The 20,345-nt window shown below is 51.7% G+C and overlaps 1 protein-coding gene across 1 annotated transcript; it reads left to right on the forward strand.

Annotated features, from left to right (window-relative positions):
- Positions 1-5,304: 5,304 nt before the first annotated feature.
- Positions 5,305-18,612, forward strand: ATP4A (ATPase H+/K+ transporting subunit alpha). The gene is made up of 21 exons (XM_036346794.1): positions 5,305-5,472; positions 5,560-5,619; positions 6,206-6,409; positions 7,518-7,631; positions 7,865-8,117; positions 8,406-8,674; positions 9,536-9,734; positions 10,108-10,217; positions 10,300-10,434; positions 11,074-11,266; positions 11,983-12,158; positions 13,229-13,365; positions 13,453-13,603; positions 13,699-13,867; positions 13,959-14,113; positions 15,466-15,589; positions 15,990-16,135; positions 17,400-17,533; positions 17,911-18,012; positions 18,104-18,195; positions 18,363-18,612. The coding sequence occupies exons 1-21, from the start codon at positions 5,305-5,307 to the stop codon at positions 18,389-18,391; spliced, it is 3,120 nt and encodes a 1,039-aa protein (XP_036202687.1). The 3' UTR covers positions 18,392-18,612.
- Positions 18,613-20,345: the final 1,733 nt, after the last annotated feature.

Raw genomic sequence — 20,345 nt, forward strand, 5'->3', positions numbered from 1 at the left:
ATAACTTTAAGATCCTAGATGAGGACAGTCTGGCAATTTTGTGAGGATAGTTGACCTTTCCACATCTGGACAAAAGTGGGAGAGGAGCAGGACACAGGGGATCTGGCTGCCAGTTTAGCTAGGCTGGGGCCAGGCCTTGACCCCCACTTGTTCCCTCTGCCTGCTCCTGTGCTAGCTTATAGATGAGGGAGTCGGGCCCTGCCTGCCCAGCCCCTAGCTTCAGTCTTCCCAGGGTCTGGGGGTGGGGTGGAGAGCGACCTGACCAGGAGGTGAAGGACATTGCTAATTCCACTATCTTATCAGAGAGGCCAACACATACCCAAAGTCACTTTCACTTAGCAAATACTCCCTGAGGACAGCCTGGGCTGAGCTGGGCCGTGCAGGGCAAGGTTGGGGCCCAGACATTCTGGATCCTGTCCTCATGAGTCCAAGGGGAGGATGAAATGTCACCCAATAGTGACAGGCGAGTGGCCAGGGAGTGGTCAGAGCTGGAATGTGGAAGCCTGGGGTCTGTGACAGACCAGGGGAGATACGTGCGCCAGCCAGGTGGGTGGTCCCAGGTTTCCTGGAGGAAGAAGCATCTGCACTAGAACAGGAAAGAGGAGGAACAGCTGGATGAGGGAGGATGCAGGGGGGATGTTCAGAGAGAGGAAACTGCATGGCCAAGGTCTTGACAAGCTACTTTTGGAAAATGGAAGGCGGGGGTTGGGGCCGGGGCTGGGAGGAGGGTGAGCGCTGAGCCCTAAAGCATGAAAGGGCAACATGGCATCGGGCCTCATAGGGCTGAATTCTTAAAGTGTGTTTGATTAGGATTCCAGGAGACTCGTTCAAATTCCCCTAAAACTCACTCAATACTAGTAAGTCACCATTTAATAGTATGTCCTCTGCCCTGTCTTTCTCAGGAAAAAGAGAACTTTTTAAAAATTCTGGCTGTTTGTTGTTCTCAAAAGTCTTTAATGATCCATGCGCCCAGCCTCAGAGAAATTGTGCAGCACTCTGCTAAATGGTCATGTCACACTTGTGACATTCTTGTGAGAATGACCCCAGGTCATGTTGGGAGTTGCCCATCAGCCTGAGATGGCATGGCACTGCCCACCTGGGGTCTGCTTCAGGGTGCCAAAGATGTTGGCACACCCCTCGCTTTACCCAGATTCTGCCTGTGGGTAACAGCCTGTGTCCATCCCCAGACACGGCTTGAATTGCTTGGACACATAATGAAAGAATAAATGCACAAGTAAAGAACCCCCACCCCCTCCCAAAGACACAGAACTTGATAGCATTGGAAGGCCGTGCAGTCAAAGGGGCTGGTAAAAATATTTAACCATCAACGGGGTGGGCATTGACCGGTCAGAGTAGACAGGCCTTGGGGCTGGAGCAAGGTTGGGCTGCCCCTGGAGGTGGTTGGGTGTGGGAGGTCTGGGGGCTCAGGCAGTGGCTGTTTCATTACTTTAATCATCAGCACAGCGGAGTGCCAGAGTGGCTGTGACAATAGAAAAGTTCTATTTCAATAGAAAATAAAGACATCATAGAATAGCCTTGTGGTCATTCCCTAAAGACTCTTTTTTAAAAAATATATATATTTTATTGATTTTTTTACAGAGAGTCAGAAACATCGATGAGAGAGAAACATCGATCAGCCGCCTCCTGCACACCTCCTACTAGGGATGTGCCCGCAGCTAAGGTACATGCCCTTGACCGGAATCGAACCTGGGACCCTTCAGTCTGCAGGCCGACGCTCTATCCACTGAGCCAAACCGGTTACGGCCTAAAGACTCTTGATAACCCCAAATGTCCACCTTCTTCCAGAATCAAAAATGAGGTTTGTCCTGACAAAATGCTCTGTGAAGGGCACATGTCACCATATGTTCTGACCAAAAGTGCACAACCTGAATCTCATCATGAGGAACCCTCCGCAAAACCCAACTGAGGGAATTCTACATAATAACTGACACTCTTTCAAAATGTCAAGGTCATAAAAGACAGGAAAGACTGAGAAAATGTCACAGATTGAAGGAGACTCAGAGGCATGACAACTAAATGTGAAGTGTAGTCCTGCATTAGATCCTGGACCAAGAAAAGGACATGAGTGGGAAAATGGGAAATTCAAATAAATTCTCTAAATTAGTTAATAATGTCACATCAGTGTTAATTTCTGAATTTAGTCATTGAACTGTGGTTATGCGAGAGAGTGTCCTAATTCACAGGAGATACATGCCTGAGTATTTATGGATAAGCATCCTGTCTCCGACTTACTCTCAATGATTCAACCAAAACTTAAAAATATATCTCTATCTCTATCTATCTATCTATCTATCTATCATCTATCTACTTATCTATCTTATAGTACAAATGTGGTAAAATCATTAAATTTAGGTGAAGGTTAATATTCCTGTAACTTATAGGTTTGAAATAAAAAATTGGAAATTAACATAAAATAATAAAACTAATAAGTGAGAAATAAAACAAATGAGACAGAGTCCAGAGAAGGACGGTCTCTGAGTTTTGACAACGGTTTGCACAATATCACATGTCAGCCATGTGCTGCCAGTGGTAGTGATGGCCGGAACGGTGAGCCCAGGTGTTTTCCTGGGGTCGTGTCTCATGACGCCGAAGAATGAGCTACGCGGACCAGAAGATTTAAGCAAAAGTGTGGAAAATTTATTATAAGCAGATTCAGACTCCCCGCAAGGGGAGGGGGACCCAGAAATGGGCTGCCCGTTAAAGCCTTGTAGTCCAGGGGCATATATTTGCCACAAGCCTGCTCTATGTCTACCTGTGTCGTCACCTGATTGATTCCCTCAATTGTTCTTGCCCAGCAACGGGCCTGAACTTTCCCTGTTTCCGTGTGTGCTTTCTCTGTTCCTGTGCTGAACTTTCTGTTTCTATGTGTTCGTACAGCTTGTTGCTACAGGCCCTCCCTTGGTTTCCCATGCCTCCCGCTTTGAGCCCAGAAACATTTTATTATTTCTGCTTGTTTGGTTCCTGTGGTTAGGCTGCTCAAACTGCCGTGTCTGCCCCTGCATATGTTCCACCTGCCTTTGTTTTCCACTGGACCCCTGCCCTGTCTGCCTGCAGGGGCTTCAAGCTCACTTCTCTTAATAGTGCCTCAGTCTCTGCATCTGTGACATAGGTCGTGGGGTTCCCTAACCTGCGCAGACACAACCCCATATCTGCCTCAGCTTCTGGGTACTTTGGGGGTAGTGGGCTGGGGGCCAGGGTGGCAGGGCTGGAGACAGGAGGGGCACCTGAGAAGGTTCCAAGGGCCCTACCTGTGCACCAGGTTAGTTTATGAACATTCCCAACCCCCGGGGTGAGATGGATCCTGCTCAACGCTCAGAAATATTTGTGTGTCCAGGGAATGTTCCCGGTGTTATGTGGATATCAGCAAACACAACCTAGGCCCGGTCTTCTTTCTAGTACAACAAGGTCATCACCAAACAAATAAAAGTACAATACAATGTCATGTTGGGATAAGGGGTGTGAATTAAGCAGGGTGAGTGGCTGGAGCCTGATGGGAGTGCAATATACAAGTAAGGACTCTCTGAAGAGATGGCATTTGAGCTGAGAGCTGCCGGTGAGAAAGAGCCATGCAGATATCTAAGGAAGAGTAGCAGGCAGAAAAAGCTGCAGGTGCAAAGGCCCTGGGGCAGGAATGACCATGGTCTCTTATAAGTGCAGCAAGGAGGCCACTGAGCTAGGAGAGGTGAGCTGGAGCCAGATCTCATAGGAATGATTGTGGTGTTTATTCTGAGAGAACAGGAAAGCCCCTGGAGGGTTATAAGCAAGGGAATGACACAAACTATTTTACATGTGTGTCCCGGAGAGATGAACGCCAGTGGGCAAGTGGACACATTGTAAGGGGCAGTCAATGTGACTGTGATCTGCCTCTCTTTTGGGGTTTCCTGTGGCAGACTGGAGATCACTAGCTTGTGGGGGCGGGTATGGGAAGGAGCTGGGACTGCTTAACAGCTTTGACTTTCTTATGTGACCTGCCCCAGAGGAGAAGGACATCACCAAGGCAATTACGTTATCAGATAAAGGCACACTTGCCCCTGGAGAAACGTTCACCCCTGAGGCCCAAGCATGAGATATCAAGGACCCACCAGGCAACCAGTCCAGCCTCTCATTGGTGCCCACAGAGGTCCCTGTCTGGGGGATTGGAAGTCCCCAGACCTAAACCTGGCACCAAGCACCAAGTACAACATCAATCCAGGACCCTTGGTTTCCCCATCTGGGCAAGTTGGGGTGGAGACAAGGTAATGATTGAAAGGTGTGATGGCTAAAGCTGGATGTGTGGAGTACCTCTAAGAATCCTCCTTGAACCTCTCTGAGCCTCAGTTTCCCTCTCTGCACAATGGGAATAATAGTGGCATCTTCACAGGGCTTTATTGCAAGGATCCATGAGGTTACATGTGTGTAGTGCCTGGGCATACCTTGCACTGTAGTTGTGAAGTTTTGGGTTTTCCATTGCTGATCCCTTATGAAAACCAGGCTCCAGGGTCCCACGTGGGCTGGAATCCTGTTCCTGATACTTGTTACCACCTTAGGCCAAAGTTCTTAACCTCTCTGTGCCTCAGTTTCCCCATTTGTACAATGGAACATAACTTTATAGGGCTGTAAAGAGGAGCTAATGAAACATTTGCACAAAGCACCTGGGGGAAGCCCCCCACACAGTAAGTACTCCCTAAAGGACAGCCAGTGTAGTGACTGTTGGGAGCACCCTCCCCCTCCAGGTGTGGCACAAGCAGTATGTTCTAAAAATGGACACTCTGCGACCAACCTATTTGATTCTGAGTTCTGGCTCTTTCACACCCTATCTTGGGAACCGTGAGAATGTGACTTCACCCCTTTGTGCCTCAGTTTCCCCATGTATAAGGCAAAGTAAAAATAGTTCTCACTTCAAAGGGTTGTTGTGAGGTTAAGTTAGTAACGAAAACACTCAGTACAGTTCCTGAAATATATGTTTGCTATTTTCTTGTTACTATGGATATTCCTATTGAGTCCCTGACCTCAGTGGCAGGTTGTGATGGGGTCTGGGCAGGTTGGGCAGCCCAGTAAGGAATGCCTGAGCTGCCCAGGCCTAGAGGTCACCCCAAGGAGCCCTGTAATCAGCTGTAATCAGGCCGTCCTGCCCCACCTCCTCCTTCCCTCGGTATATCTGGGCTGGTCCAGATCCAGGCTCTGTATTGGCAAAGGAGGGCAGCTGCACTGGAAATCATGGGAAAGGCAGTGAGTGGGGTCTGGGGCCAGGGGTTGGGGGTGGGGAGGGTTGGAGGTTAGAGGCAGGGGTTCTGGTGGGATCTGATGCCTGCCCTCTCCCCCTGCCCCCAGGAGAATTACGAGTTGTACTCAGTAGAGCTGGGTCCTGGCCCTGATGGGGACATGGCAGCCAAGCTGAGCAAGAAGAAGGCGGGCAGTGGAGGGGGCAAGAGAAAGGAGAAGCTGGAGAACATGAAGAAGGAGATGGAGATTGTGAGCATGGGGCTGAAGGGCTGGGTAGGGGGCTGGGGTGAGGGCCAGTGAGAGCTGGACAGTGAATGTCCTGCCCCCACCACACAGAATGACCACCAGCTGTCAGTAGCGGAGCTGGAACAGAAATATCAGACCAGTGCGACCAAGGTGAGCTGGGGGCAGAGGGAGCAGTGGGTGAAGAGATGGGTAATGGTGAAGAGAGAGAAAAAGGAAAAATGCATGAGAGAGAGAGACAGAGAGAGGAGGAGAGGAGACGAGAGAAAAGAAGCAGATAAAGAGCAACAAAGAAAGAGGCAGAGAGATGGGCAAGAAAGAGAAACAGGGTAGAGGCAACAGGAATACAGAGACAGAAAGTTGAGAGAGAGAGAGAGAGAGAGAGAGAGAGAGAGAGAGAGAGAGAGAGAGAGAGACATAAAGTGTGGAAGGGGAAAGGGACAGGAACAGAGACAAAGATAGAGAAAGAAGGAAAGAAAGAAAGAAAGAAAGAAAGAAAGAAAGAAAGAAAGAAGAAGAAAGAAAGAAAGAAAGAAAGGAGGAAGGAAGGAAGGAAGGAAGGAAGGAAGGAAGGAAGGAAGGAAGGAAGGAAGGGAGGGAGGAAGGAAGGAAGGAAGGAAGGAAAGAGGCACAAGGCAGATGAGGGGGGGCAGAGGGAGGGAAACAGGGGAAGGAGAGACAGAAGAGTGTATGGGGAGAGGAAAGCCCTTAACAGCCACTGCCACCCCCCTGTCCCCAGGGCCTGTCTGCCAGCTTGGCTGCGGAGCTGCTGCTGCGGGATGGGCCCAATGCGCTGCGGCCACCAAAGGGTACCCCAGAGTACGTCAAGTTCGCACGGCAGTTGGCAGGTGGTCTGCAGTGCCTCATGTGGGTGGCTGCTGCCATCTGCCTCATTGCCTTTGGCATCCAAGCCAGTGAGGGTGACCTCACCACTGACGACAATGTGAGTGTCGGGTACTAGGGGGACAGACACTGGACATGGGGTCCTGGAGGACAGAGAACATTAAGCATGAGACTCAGGACACCAGGGACATAGGGTGGGGATGCAGAGACACAGAAATGCAGCTCCAAGACATGCTCATGGAGGTAGGGATCGACAGACCCAAGATCACAGGAGACACAGCAGATAATGTGTCTCAGATGTGGAGGACATAGGTGGGGATACAAAGGCAAAGAAATGCAATACTTAAAAGTTGGGGCTGGGGAAATGGAGGACATGGGACAGATCAAGGACAGAGGGCACAGGGGACATTGGGAATAAGGGACAAAAGACTCAAGACACAGTACATGGAGAGACATAAGACATCAGACAGGGAAACACAGACACAGAGACTATCGAGATGGAGGACAAGAGGACATTAGATATATGACAGGGGTCAGAACAAGAGACATGGAGATTTAGGGACATGTGACATTGAATGTGACATAGGATGGGGACTCAGAATTACATAGACATGGAAGACACTGGACATAGAAACTTGGAATTTGGAACCTGAGACTCTTGATCGTGAAGTTCACGGAATATGAAGCAGAAGATTGACAGCACACAGACACATGGATACGGGCCACGGGCCACAGAAACTATTGTGCTCAGGGGACACAGGTGATGCCAGGCAGATTATGAAAACAGAATAGGAAATGTGGAGCACAGGAAATATAGGTTGTGGGACTGTGAGGAGACACATGGCAGAGGACATGTGGAACGTAAGATTGGAGAACACAGGAAAAGGGGACCCATATGACCAAGGTACTTGGTGACATGGAGCACAAGTCATAGGCTATGGGGACATGAGAGACCTAGGATTCAGGGGCCAGAGAATATGGGATACACAAGACAATGAGAATTTGGAGCCGTTTAAGGTGGATATGAGGAATATGAGGATAGGAGACAAAAGCCACAGGGAATAGTGCATAAGGGTTCCTAGTAGGTGGGGAAAATCCTGGTGGAAGTGACCCTAAGAACACCAGGGGACCAGGGTACAGACCGGTGGCCTTGTACAGGGAGCTTCCAGCCTCTACTCATAAGCTGACTCCCTCACCTCCGCCCCCAGCTGTACTTGGCACTGGCTCTCATTGCTGTGGTTGTGGTCACCGGCTGCTTCGGCTACTATCAGGAATTTAAGAGCACCAACATCATCGCCAGCTTCAAGAACCTTGTGCCCCAGGTGGGTCCCACAGCCCTTCACCACTTCAGATTCCAGAGACTCCACACCAGCGCAGGCAGGCTCCTGGCATCTGTGTGGCCCCTCCCTTTAGGCCCAGCCTGCCCTTTGTCCTTGGCCTCCATCTGTCCCTATAGGTCCTCAACTCACCCCCTGTTCACCTCCCCACAACTCCATTGCACTCAGCAACTTCAATCTCACCCGTTATCCACAACTCTGGTGTCCCTGCCCCACAGCAAGCAACTGTGATCCGAGATGGGGACAAGTTCCAGATCAACGCAGATCAGCTTGTGGTGGGTGACCTGGTGGAGATGAAAGGTGGCGACCGAGTGCCCGCCGACATCCGCATCCTCCAAGCCCAGGGCTGCAAGGTGGACAACTCCTCGCTGACGGGAGAGTCGGAGCCACAGACCCGCTCCCCTGAGTGTACACACGAGAGCCCACTGGAGACCCGCAACATCGCCTTCTTCTCCACCATGTGCCTTGAGGGTCCGTGAGGCCCTTGCCTGCCCACCCAGCTGACCACGCTGCCTCAGCACTCCCTATCCCTACCTCCATTGCCCTTCTGCTACCTTCTGAGACACACTGCCTCCCATTTCACATGACTGCCACCTCTTTAAGTCATACTACCTCTCTAGCTCCTGTTATTGCTACTCTCTTCCCAGGTCACACTGCCTCCACTGCCTTACATTACAGCCCCCTCCTTCAGTTCACGCTGCTCTGCACGCCCCACTGCTGCCCTCCCAGCCCTGAGTCACCCTCTTGGCCCCACTGCAGGCACAGCACAGGGCCTGGTGGTGAACACAGGTGACCGTACCATCATTGGGCGCATCGCATCACTGGCATCTGGAGTAGAAAATGAGAAAACACCCATCGCTATCGAGATTGAACATTTTGTGGACATCATTGCAGGCTTAGCTATCCTCTTTGGTGCCACATTTTTTGTGGTGGCCATGTGCATTGGCTACACCTTCCTGCGGGCCATGGTCTTTTTCATGGCCATTGTGGTAGCCTATGTACCGGAGGGGCTGCTGGCCACTGTCACGGTGAGTTGGGGAGGCAGAAGGGCGGTCCATCTGTCCATTCATCCAGGCTTCCCTCCACCATCTCCCATCTTCCTATCTATCTATTTATTCACCTCCCATCCTCCCACCCATCTTCTCATCATCCATCTTTCCCTCCCACCCCACATCCCTCCACCTATCCATCCAGTCAGCAAACATTCCTGAGGCTTCTGTGGGCCATGTCCTGTGCCACATGCTAAGGACTCAGAGATGAAAAGGCAGGGTCCTTGACTGAAGGAGGCTGAGGCTTGAGGGTGTGGACAACCTTCAACAGTCAGTTCAGAGGAGGCTGAGGGAATGTTCATTTTCTTATTTTGTTGATTTGTTAATCCTTATCTGAGTATATATTTTTTCCATTGCTTTAGAGAGAGTGGAAGGAAGAGGAGAGAGATATGGGGGTTGAGGGGGGAGAGAGAGAGAAACATTGATGTGTCAATTGGTTGCCTCCCGCACTGACTGCTGCTGGGGATCGAACCTACATCCCAGGTGCATGCTCTTGACTGTGAATTGAACCTGTGACCCTCCAGTGCACAGGCCAATGCTCTGAACCACACTAGCCACATTTCTCATTTTAATTGTGTTGATAAGTGAACTTACAGAACCTCGGCTAGGGCAGCTTACAGAGGGGCCTGGCTCTGTTTATCTGGGTGAATTAGGGAGGCATCCCAAGTAGGAAGCACAGGTTGAACAAAAGGGTGTAGGCAAGAGAAAGCCTGGGTTTTATGGGGGAATGCTGCATAATCAGTACTGTGGCTGGGGTAAGGGATCCCCAATGCCAAGAGGAGGGAAGTGGGCCTGGAAGCAAAGACTGGTCTCCAGGTGGCTTTTCTCACCTTCACCCAGGTCTGCCTGTCTCTGACAGCCAAGAGGCTGGCCAGCAAGAACTGTGTAGTCAAGAACCTGGAAGCAGTGGAGACACTGGGCTCCACGTCAGTGATCTGTTCTGACAAGACGGGGACCCTCACTCAGAACCGCATGACTGTGTCCCATCTGTGGTTCGACAACCACATCCACTCAGCTGACACCACAGAAGACCAGTCAGGTTTGGGAGTGCGAAGAGACAGGGCCTGGAGCAGGAGGGAGGCTTAGATGGGAGCTCGGAGGTTACTGAAGAGAACCTGGGAGGGCTATGCATTCATGGAGAGGAACTCCATCCAGATAGGCCCAGAGTCCAGGGCGGGGCTTGGTATGGAGTCTCAGGGGACTCTCAAAGGAGACTCCACACTGGGCCTGAAGAAAAGGCTCCGTCTTGGGGTATGAGGGAGGGTTTGGGTCCCACACAGGTCTGGAGAGGGGAATCCTGTCCTAAATTGGGGGAGGGGGGTTCGGTTGTGATGTGGGAGAGCGGCCGCTCTGTTTCTGGTACAGTCTGGTGTAGTTGCCTTGCGGCCCCAGCCTGGACGTCTGTCCTCCAGGGCAGACGTTTGACCAGTCCTCGGAGACATGGCGGGCGCTGTGCCGCGTGCTCACCCTGTGCAACCGAGCTGCCTTCAAGTCGGGCCAGGACGCGGTGCCCGTGCCAAAGGTGAGAGCCGGGAGACTTGGGGGATAAGGGGAGCCGGGAGCCTGGGACAGCCCGGCGCGCACCTGACGCCCTCCGCTCCCAGCGCATCGTGATCGGGGACGCATCAGAGACGGCGCTGCTGAAGTTCTCGGAGCTGACGCTGGGCAACGCCATGGGCTATCGAGAACGCTTCCCCAAAGTCTGCGAGATCCCCTTCAACTCCACCAACAAGTTCCAGGTGCGAGCCCACCCTGGCCGGCCCCCACTGCCAGCCCGCCCACAGCAAGCCCGGCTCACTGTAGTCTCCACCCACATTCGGGGCTGGCCTGCGGCCGGGCTTCGCTGTCTCCTCCCTCTCGCCCCGCTCCCTTCTCGCCCACCTCCAAAGCCCACCGATGGCCAGGCCACGCCCAGCCCTTAGCCGCGGGCTCTTCGCCTGCTCTCTGCTGTCAGGACTCCGACAGGTGCCGGACCAACTCCGGCGCTCGATCAGTCCATTCCCGGCACCCAGGCCCGTAACTACAGCCCCTCCCCAAACCTCGGCCTCTAGCGAGGACCTGCCCAGCCCCTACCAGTCAGCGATGGGGAACCTTTTGAGCTCGGCGTGTCAGCATTTTGAAAAACCCTAACTTAACTCTGGTGCCGTGTCACATATAGAAATTTTTTGATATTTGCAACCATAGTAAAAGAAAGATTTATATTTTTGATATTTATTTTATATATTTAAATGCCATTTAACAAAGGAAAATCAACCAAAAAAATGAGTTCGTGTGTCATAGTTTCTCCATCACTGCCTAGTCACCCTAAGGCTCTTCGGTCAGCCCCGCCCCCTTCCCTCTCCACCCGGCCCTCTACATCGTCCGCTGATCGCCTGCAGCTGTCCATCCACACCCTGGAGGACCCCCGGGACCCGCGGCACGTGTTGGTGATGAAGGGCGCCCCTGAGCGTGTGCTGGAGCGCTGTAGCTCCATCCTCATCAAGGGCCAGGAGCTGCCCCTGGACGAGCAATGGCGTGAGGCCTTCCAGACGGCCTACCTCAGCCTGGGAGGCCTGGGCGAGCGCGTGCTGGGTGAGACGGCCAGGGCGGGGTAGTGAGGGGAAAACTGGTGTGCAAGAAGCTAGCACAGAGCGAGGCCAATCCTCCCTGCCCTTTCCTGGCTGACTGCTGACCTGCCCCAGTCTACACACTCACCTTTGTTTTCCCCTATTTCACTCCTGATCTCTGCCTATGCCCAATTCCTACCTTGACTCAGCCTCTCCAGACCTGTCCTCACTTGGACCTTCCCTATCCTGACCCGACCTTTGACCCATTGGTTTTCCTAGCTCTTGCCCCAATTGATGATCTGCCTTTGCTTTCACCTCCACCTTTCAGAGTCCTCCTCTTGACCCTTTGACCTTCCCCAATCCCTACCTCAGCTCAAGACTTTCCCCAATCCTTGTCCTGACCTCTGAGACCTCCCCCAATTCTGTCCTGACTCCTTAAACTTTCCTAACCCCTTCCTCGGCCCTGGAAGGCACAGACCTGTGGTCTAATTCTGGAGTTTTCATTTCACTTGCTGTGCAATGACTGGCAGGAATTGTCTCCCTATCTAAGCCTGTTTTTTCATCTGTAAGAGGAGGATCCTAGTAGGCTCACAGGGTGGGTGTGAGGATGGATTCAGATAATGTGAATGAAGGGTGCAGCACAGGGTCAGGCATCACAGGTGCTTGGTGCAAGGGGCCTGGCCTTGCTAGCAAAGGGTCCACTCAGGACTTTTTCTCTGACTTTTCCTTTTTTCTGATCAGGCTTCTGCCAGCTCTACCTGAGTGAGAAGGACTACCCGCCTGGCTATGCCTTCAACGTGGAGGCCATGAACTTTCCAACCAGTGGTCTGTGCTTTGCGGGACTTGTGTCCATGATAGACCCGCCCCGGGCCACTGTCCCTGATGCTGTGCTCAAGTGCCGCACAGCAGGCATTCGGGTATGCCACTTGGGAAAGGACCAGGCAGGGGCAAGAACGGAAGATGGCAGTATTTGGGGATGAGGAACCCTGTGTTATCTGAAAATAGCTTGAATCAAAAAGGGAATATATTGGTTCATGAAACTAAAACTTCTTGGGAATGAAGCTTCAGATGTAGCTGCAGGCAAGTGTTCAGTGTCATTAGGAATTTGCCTTCATGTGCCAGCTCTCCTTTTCTCTCTGCGGGCTTTATTCTCAAGCAGTCCCTCCATTTTGGCAGACAAACATGACCATCCCCCAGCAGCTCCAACTTACCTGTTTACCCGCCCACTCTTTCTGTGCCTCTTTTGCAGTTGTACTAGACTGGGTCACATGTTCATCCCTGAGCAGTCACTGTGGCTGGGGGATAGAATACCTTGGCCAGAGACCTCAACTAGAAGCTGGGGGGAGGAGTGATTCCCCAAAGACAAAGCAAGGGCGGGAGAGCCAATGCTGAGCAAGCATCACTCCCAAGTCTTTCCCATGGTCTGGAAGACCCTGTAGACCTGAGCACAGTTACTTTTCGAAGCCCATTCCTTAGTTCTCTACCTCTTGTTCACTCCTCTCCAGTCATCTTGGCCTGCCTGTTGTTCTCCAATAGTTCAGCCATGTTCTCACCTCTCTCATTTTGCACTGGCTGTTTCCTTTGCCAGAAACACTCTTCCCCCAGATTTCTATGTGGCCAACTCTCACCTCTTTCAGGTGTCTGCTCAAATGTCACCTTCTTGACGAGGCTTTCTCTGGACACACTTAAAATTGAACCACCCACCCCTTTTTTTTTTACCCAACACTTGCCATCCCCTTTGCCCAGTTTAATCCCCCCTCCTTTTAACATGCTATATCATTCATTTCTAATTAAAAAATGTTCTGTCTCTCACACCACAATGTCACTCCACGAAGACAGGGATTTTTGTCTGTTTTGTCTCTGCTACTTCCAAGGCACATAGCAGGTGGTCACAATTGGTTGACTAAATGAATGAGTATATCACTAGGAAAGACAGCAAGAATGGGCTGATATGAAGGAGTCAAGGGTCTGCTGGTCCTTTCCACAGGTGATTATGGTGACAGGTGACCACCCCATCACAGCCAAGGCTATTGCGGCCAGTGTGGGCATCATCTCTGAAGGCAGTGAGACAGTGGAGGACATCGCTGCTCGTCTCCGTGTGCCTGTAGAGCAGGTTAATCGGAAGTAAGCCCCCTTCAGCCCTCCCCATGGATCTTCCCAGGCCCTACCCAGACTGAGGGCCCAGTGATGCCCTCCTACCTTCCTCCCCAGGGATGCCCGTGCCTGTGTGATCAATGGCATGCAGCTGAAGGACATGGACCCATCAGAGCTGGTCGAGGTGCTGCGCACCCACCCTGAGATGGTGTTTGCTCGTACGAGTCCCCAGCAGAAGCTAGTGATTGTGGAGAGCTGCCAGCGACTGGTGCGACCTTGCTGATGGAGGTGGGCAGAAGGGCTGGGCTGGCCCTGGGCTGGCCTTTCACTGACCACCTGCCCACCTCCACCCATTCCCTGCAGGGTGCAATCGTGGCTGTGACAGGGGATGGTGTCAATGACTCCCCAGCCCTGAAGAAGGCAGACATTGGTGTGGCCATGGGCATTGCTGGCTCAGATGCTGCCAAAAATGCAGCCGACATGATCCTGCTGGATGACAACTTTGCCTCCATTGTGACGGGCGTGGAGCAGGGTCCGGGCTGGGTCAGGGATAGGGGAAGGCAGTATGGGCACAGGAGGAAGCGTTCTGTGAGGAGGCTGAGGTACCTACTGTACTCTCATAGGCCGACTGATCTTCGACAATCTGAAGAAGTCCATCGCTTACACATTGACCAAGAACATCCCTGAGCTGACGCCATACCTCATTTACATCACTGTCAGTGTGCCCTTGCCCCTCGGGTGCATCACTATCCTCTTCATAGAACTCTGCACTGACATTGTGAGTTTATAGCCCCATGCCTCCTCCCACACGTGGCCATAGACATATGTCCATAGTTAGACATGATGGGTAGAGACCACCACATTCACTCTTGGAGATAGACAGGCAGGAAGGTAGACACAGACAGAACTACACACAGGTAAATGCTTAGGTAGGTATGGACAAAACCCATGGACATAACCCATGGATACACATGGACTCAGATACAGATACTCAGATAAACAAAAGTATTAACAGATACAGATGTCTGGCTAAACTTGGATCATAGACAGACATCTCTCAATAGGTATGGGCAAATAGATACCATCAGATAGACTCAGGCAGACAGATATGAAAGAGCCACAAATGTAGCCAGAGGCTGACCATATTGACATGTTTATTCAACAACTTACATAGTGCCTAGTCTGGACGAGGCACACATTAAATTTACTTTTGTCCTCATAGCCACTCTATGACATGGGCTTTATTTATCACCCTTGTTTTACTGATGAGCTCATTGGGCATAGGGAGGTTGAGTAACTTGCCCCAGGTTACACAGCTAATAAGTGGCACAGCTGGGATAAGAGGCCAGGCAGTCAGATGCCCCAGAGCCTGTGCTCTTGATCAGTACACCTGCTGCCACTCCGTAGTCACACACATATGGGGTGGAGCATGTTTTTTCCTGCCAAGATCCATTTGGATATTTACAACATTATTTGCTTAATATAATTTACTTAATACAAATTATGTTGCTATGAAAAAAGCTCCTAGACTTATTGGATTTTGAGTCCTGCATAAGGTTGCCTTGGCAGGGCCAGACCAAATGATTTTGTGGGCCTCATATGGCCACGGGCCGGACATTCCCCACCCCTGGATACAGAGAAACAAAGATAGTGACAGACATAGAAGCAGGGACACAGAGTCACAAAAGCAGAGACACAGCCACAGAGAAAGATACCAGAGACGGGGACAAAGAAACAAAGTAAGAGAAGAAAAGAAAGAGGCCCAAGACTAGAGTACCCCAGAGTAAAAAACAGAGACAGAGAAGGAGGAGGCAGCAGCAAGGGAGGAGACAGATACAGAAATGGGGAGAGACTATGTAATAGTGTAGACAAATGCACATGTTCTGATAGAGATGGACAGCAGGACATATGTGGACACAGATGTGGAGTAGATATGCCAACACTCCTGACAGGGGCCAGCTGGACCCAGGCTGTTCAGGCAGGTGTGGCTGTGTAGTCACTGCAGGTCTTACCTCCTAACCTCAGCCCTATCCCTGCTCACCGGCAAGGGGGAGAGAGCTCCAGAGAGTAGGGGACTGGGGCCCAGGAAAACCCTTAACCCAGGTTGCTTCTGCTTCTGCTTCTGGACAGTTCCCATCTGTGTCCCTGGCTTATGAGAAGGCTGAGAGTGACATCATGCATCTGCGGCCACGGAACCCGAAGCGTGACCGATTAGTCAACGAGCCCCTGGCTGCCTACTCCTACTTCCAGATCGGTGAGTTACTCATGGGGCTGGGAAGCCTGGGGCTCTCCTACAGGGCTGCTCACCTGCCTTGAGGTCTCTGAGGCTCTGGCTTGTTCTGGATTTTGGTGTCTGCATTTGATCCTGGCTCTCTGTCATTCTGAGTTTTATCTGTACATAATGGTTTCTATGATCCCCTGTGTCCCTTCTCTGCCTCTGTTCTCTATGATCCTGTCTCTGGGTTGTTGCCTTCTTCTGGCAATTTTGAGTTCTCTGGTGTCTCTGTCACTCTCTGTGCTGTCTTTAGTGTCCTTGTCAATCTCCTGGGGCCTTGTCTCTGTGTCTGTCTCTCCATGTCTGCTCCTGTCATTCTCATGTCATCATTTCTGTGTCCCTGACTCTGTGTTTCCATCTGTCTCCCTGCCTCTCCCAGGTGCCATCCAGTCATTTGCTGGCTTCACTGACTACTTCACGGCCATGGCCCAGGAGGGCTGGTTCCCACTGCTGTGCGTGGGGCTGCGGCCACAATGGGAGAACCACCACCTACAAGATCTGCAGGACAGCTATGGCCAGGAGTGGGTGAGTCCCATGACTCCCTTATTTCCAATGCCGCCAATCTAGTGTGAGGTGCACATGCAAACTGAGCTCAGCCAGAGCATCCCAGACACCCAGACTCCCTGCCAGTTCTGGGGCAGAGGGCCTTTCTTTACTGTATCTTGCTCTAAACTCTTGCTTCTGATGATCCCAGCTGCAGATGGGTCCTCTCCCTGCCCTAACAGTAACACATCATCTCAGGTGTGGAACCAGGCCCCTATTCTGTTATTTTTCCTATAGCACTAACACAGAGCATATGCATTTGTGGCTGACTTTAATGAAGGTCTGGAGCACAGAGGTCAGACCTGATTGGCAGGTGTGTTTAGCTTGTCCTGTAGAGTTACAGATCAGGTTATTTCCCTTAAACATTTACTGCCATGGTTAAGAATGTAGACCTTAGGAGCCAGACTGCGTTAGATTCATATAGTATACCATGTTCCTCACTGTGGTGTAACCCTGGGCAAGTTGCTTTGACTCACTGTGCCCATTTTCTCACCTCTAAAGTGGAGAGAACACTGATGTCTACCTCAGTGATGTTCAGTATGGCCCCTAGACCAGCAGCATCAGCATCACATAGGAACTTATTTGAAATGCAAATGATCAGCTCCTACCTCAGACGTCTGGGGTCAGAAACTTTGGGGGCAGGCCTGGAATCTGTTTTAACCAGCCCTTCTGGGGTTCTGGTGCACACTGAAGTTTGAGTACCACCAATCTACCTCATGGGAATATTGGATTAAATGAGATAAAACATGTGAAACACTTGGAACCTGCAGCATAGGAAGTGTTCCCCACACAATGAGCTGGTATTAAAAAGTTATATTGAAGAAATGAACTGAATAGTGACTGCCCCTTTAAGTGCTGTTCCCCATAGGCCTACCTGGTCCACTTCACTTATAATTGCCATCTGCCTGGGCCCTGGAATCACAGGACTTTGCAAATCCTGCCGTGGGATTCCAATTCCTTTTCCCTAGGTCCCTTATTTCGGGTGCCAGGAAATTCTCCCTTCCTTCTTTCATTATGAAAGCAATTGGATGACCTGTCACCTACCCATGCACTGACACCCATGCTCTGCTAGACCGTTTCTGCACCTCACACTGTGGGGTCCTACAAACCTAGCAGATCCTGTGCCTCTCCTTTCCTCCCATCGTAGGCTCTGATGCAGGGGAAAGGGCAATTAAGGGTCTCTGGCCCCAGCCTGGCTGCAGAGGCTCTCCCTTTGGGCTCAGGCTGCTTTTGTTCCCCGTTCCAGACATTTGGGCAGCGCCTGTACCAGCAGTACACTTGCTACACCGTGTTCTTCATCAGCATCGAGATGTGCCAGATCGCTGACGTTCTCATTCGAAAGACACGCCGCCTCTCTGCCTTCCAGCAGGGCTTCTTCAGGTGTCCCCAGCCCTGTCCTCAAGCCCTAGTCCCAACTTCCATCAGGTCCTGACCAGGGCTTACTGCAGTCAGCGAACACCAGCACCGAATTTACAGATGTGCCAGGTGCTAATATTCCTTATCGATAGCTGGTCAGTAGCTCCCACCATGTGCTTTTCAACTGGCCCCTCCATGTTTCATCAACTAAAGGGATGATGCTGATAGGCCAGCACTGTTGCGGAGGGGCAGACCACTCCTGTGTCAAATGTTTAGAACATCTCCCTGCTGCTAATGGCATCTGACCTGCTCTGACCCAGTACCTTATCTGACCCCCAGTTCCTAAAGGCTTTGTCCTGAGTCCGGCAGTCTGAGCCTGTTCTACCCTGTGCCACCCGCAGGAACAAGATCCTGGTGCTGGCCATCGTGTTCCAGATCTGCATCGGCTGCTTCCTGTGCTACTGCCCGGGAATGCCCAACATCTTCAACTTCATGCCCATTCGGTGAGGGGTCATGAGGTGTGAGCAGAGGGATGGGCATGTGGGACACAGACTGGGGATGGCCCTCACCTTGTCATCTCCCCTGTGCTTTCAGGTTCCAGTGGTGGCTGGTCCCCATGCCCTTTGGCCTCCTCATCTTCGTCTATGATGAGCTCCGGAAACTTGGAGTTCGCTGTTGCCCAGGGAGTGAGTGTGGAGACTGGAGGTCTGGGGGTTGGGGGCTCAAATGTTCTCAGAGCAGTTGTCCGACCTTTGGCCTTCAAACTTGACCTCCAAATCAAACTGCCACAACCTCTGAGACCCTGGCCCCACCTCCTGACCCCTCAACACTGAGTCTTTGTTTTCTTTCCCAGGCTGGTGGGACCAGGAACTCTACTATTAGAGGGACTGCTGTCTTCAAGTCATCCCTGCCTCTACCACAGACAGGTTGGGGCAAGACTCATGGGACTGTCTGGACAGTCACCAAAACACCTGAGCGAGCAAGAGTCCTAGCCTGACCTGTGTCTGTTCCTGTGTAGCCCATGGCACCCCAACCTGGAAGGGACCCTCCCTACTGCCCTTCCCCATCCAAAAGGGGCCCAACTTCTTGGAGGAAGTCCCTAGGCCCAGTCCTCTGAGCTGGCCCGGGGAAGCCCCCATCTGAGGGGGAGGTTTGATGGGGCGGAGCTAGTAGCTCCTGTGAGGTGGGGTGCCTGGGGGCTCTTCTTTAAAACACACTTGTGTCTGCGTAATAGTAATAAACCAGCTCACAGTGACTGCTTTTTAATTTGGTGTGGCACCGTCTTAAGTGGTTTTCATGAGCCCCTCTGGTCCCACAATCCTACAACTTAGGGGATATTTGTTCAGGGCTGTATCTCCAGTTCCTCAAACACAGCCTGGCACACAGTAGGCACTCAATAACCCTTCCTTGGGAAAATAAAGTCCCATTTCTTTGCCTAGGGTTAAAGCACTTAAAGGTGAGTTGGATGTGACCACAGGCACCCTCCAGAGCACTCTAACCACTCCACTAACCTAAACACTGCCTCTGGGCTCTCTTTCTCAGCACCCATTCTCCCTCTGGGGAGACTCCTCGACACAGGGTGTCAAAATCTTTTCCATCTCAGGCTGTCCCCGCCCTCCAGCCTTCACAGGTGTCTCCACTCTGACTCCACTTGTTCATTCCTTTGCAAAGCAATGGGCATCCCAACCTACTCCTGGGATTAAACTCACAGGCTCCTCCTTACACCCTCACTAAAAGTTAAGCTTCCAACTGCCAGAAATTCCCATCCCGGGCCTTCCACCTCCCTCTGGCCACACTCTTTCTTGTCTCTCTTCCCCTTTCTCTAATGAGTCTCTCTGGCTAGGCCCCTGGCTTCTCCCTCCTCTTCATCACAGTACTCCTGCCCACATCTCAGTTGTCTCTGCAGTGTTACCCGCATCTGTCTCTAGCTTCCCCAGGCATGTCTGAGGGGACCCACTGGTCTCTGTATCACCCTCCAAACCTGCTCCCATCCGCTGTCCCATCAGTAGGTTCCTCCTCCTAGGAAAATGTGATGAGACCTTGGGAAGGGCTCTTCACTCCTTTCTCATCTGTCATTTCCGCAATCCCCCCACCACACAGAAAAAAACAGGCTGTTGGTCACCACCTCCACTGCCTATAGCCACTCTCCTACTTCCGCCATCCCTGTCCTGGTCCAGTCCTGATTTCCTGGCCTCAGTCTCCCCACCCACAGTGGCCACAGAAATCTTCCCAAAGCCAAATCTGACCCTGTCTTCCCCTCACATAGAACTCTCCCTGGTTCCCCATTGTCCCTGGTCAATTCCTCAGCCCAACCCTCAGAGCCTTCTGGGATCCAGACCCTGACTTCTGTCTCACAAGTCCCCTTGGACTTGTTCCAACCAGTTAGGTTTGATGGAAAGGGAAGGCCCTGACTTCAAGGCCTTTATACAGATACAGGCCTTGACACCTGTTTTCTCCTCTTTGCCTCACTAACTCATCTTTCAGGTCTCAGCTCTTCCAGGGAGCCCCGCCTGCCCCGCCCCCGTCCTCCCCTGTCTGGGTCAGCTGGCTCCATTGGACCACCATTGTTTTACCATCACAGCTCTAATCACTATTTTAGCTCATCAGTCCTACCACTCCGACCAAGCTTCACCCATCACAGTCCTGATTCCTCTGGCCTGTGCTACCCCCTCCCCCACAACCTTAGCCCCAACCACTCTGGTCTGTCTGTATCCCATGGAAGCTGGGATTAATTCATAGACAGCCACCAGAAGCGGGGCCTGGGAGTCCCTGCTCAGCAAATAGTTGTTGAATAATTCCTGCAAACTTCGTTTGTCCCAACACGTGTCAAGAGCTA

Source organism: Myotis myotis, unplaced genomic scaffold (assembly GCF_014108235.1).
Source record: "Myotis myotis isolate mMyoMyo1 unplaced genomic scaffold, mMyoMyo1.p scaffold_m19_p_19, whole genome shotgun sequence".
NCBI classification, from domain to species: domain Eukaryota; kingdom Metazoa; phylum Chordata; class Mammalia; order Chiroptera; family Vespertilionidae; genus Myotis; species Myotis myotis.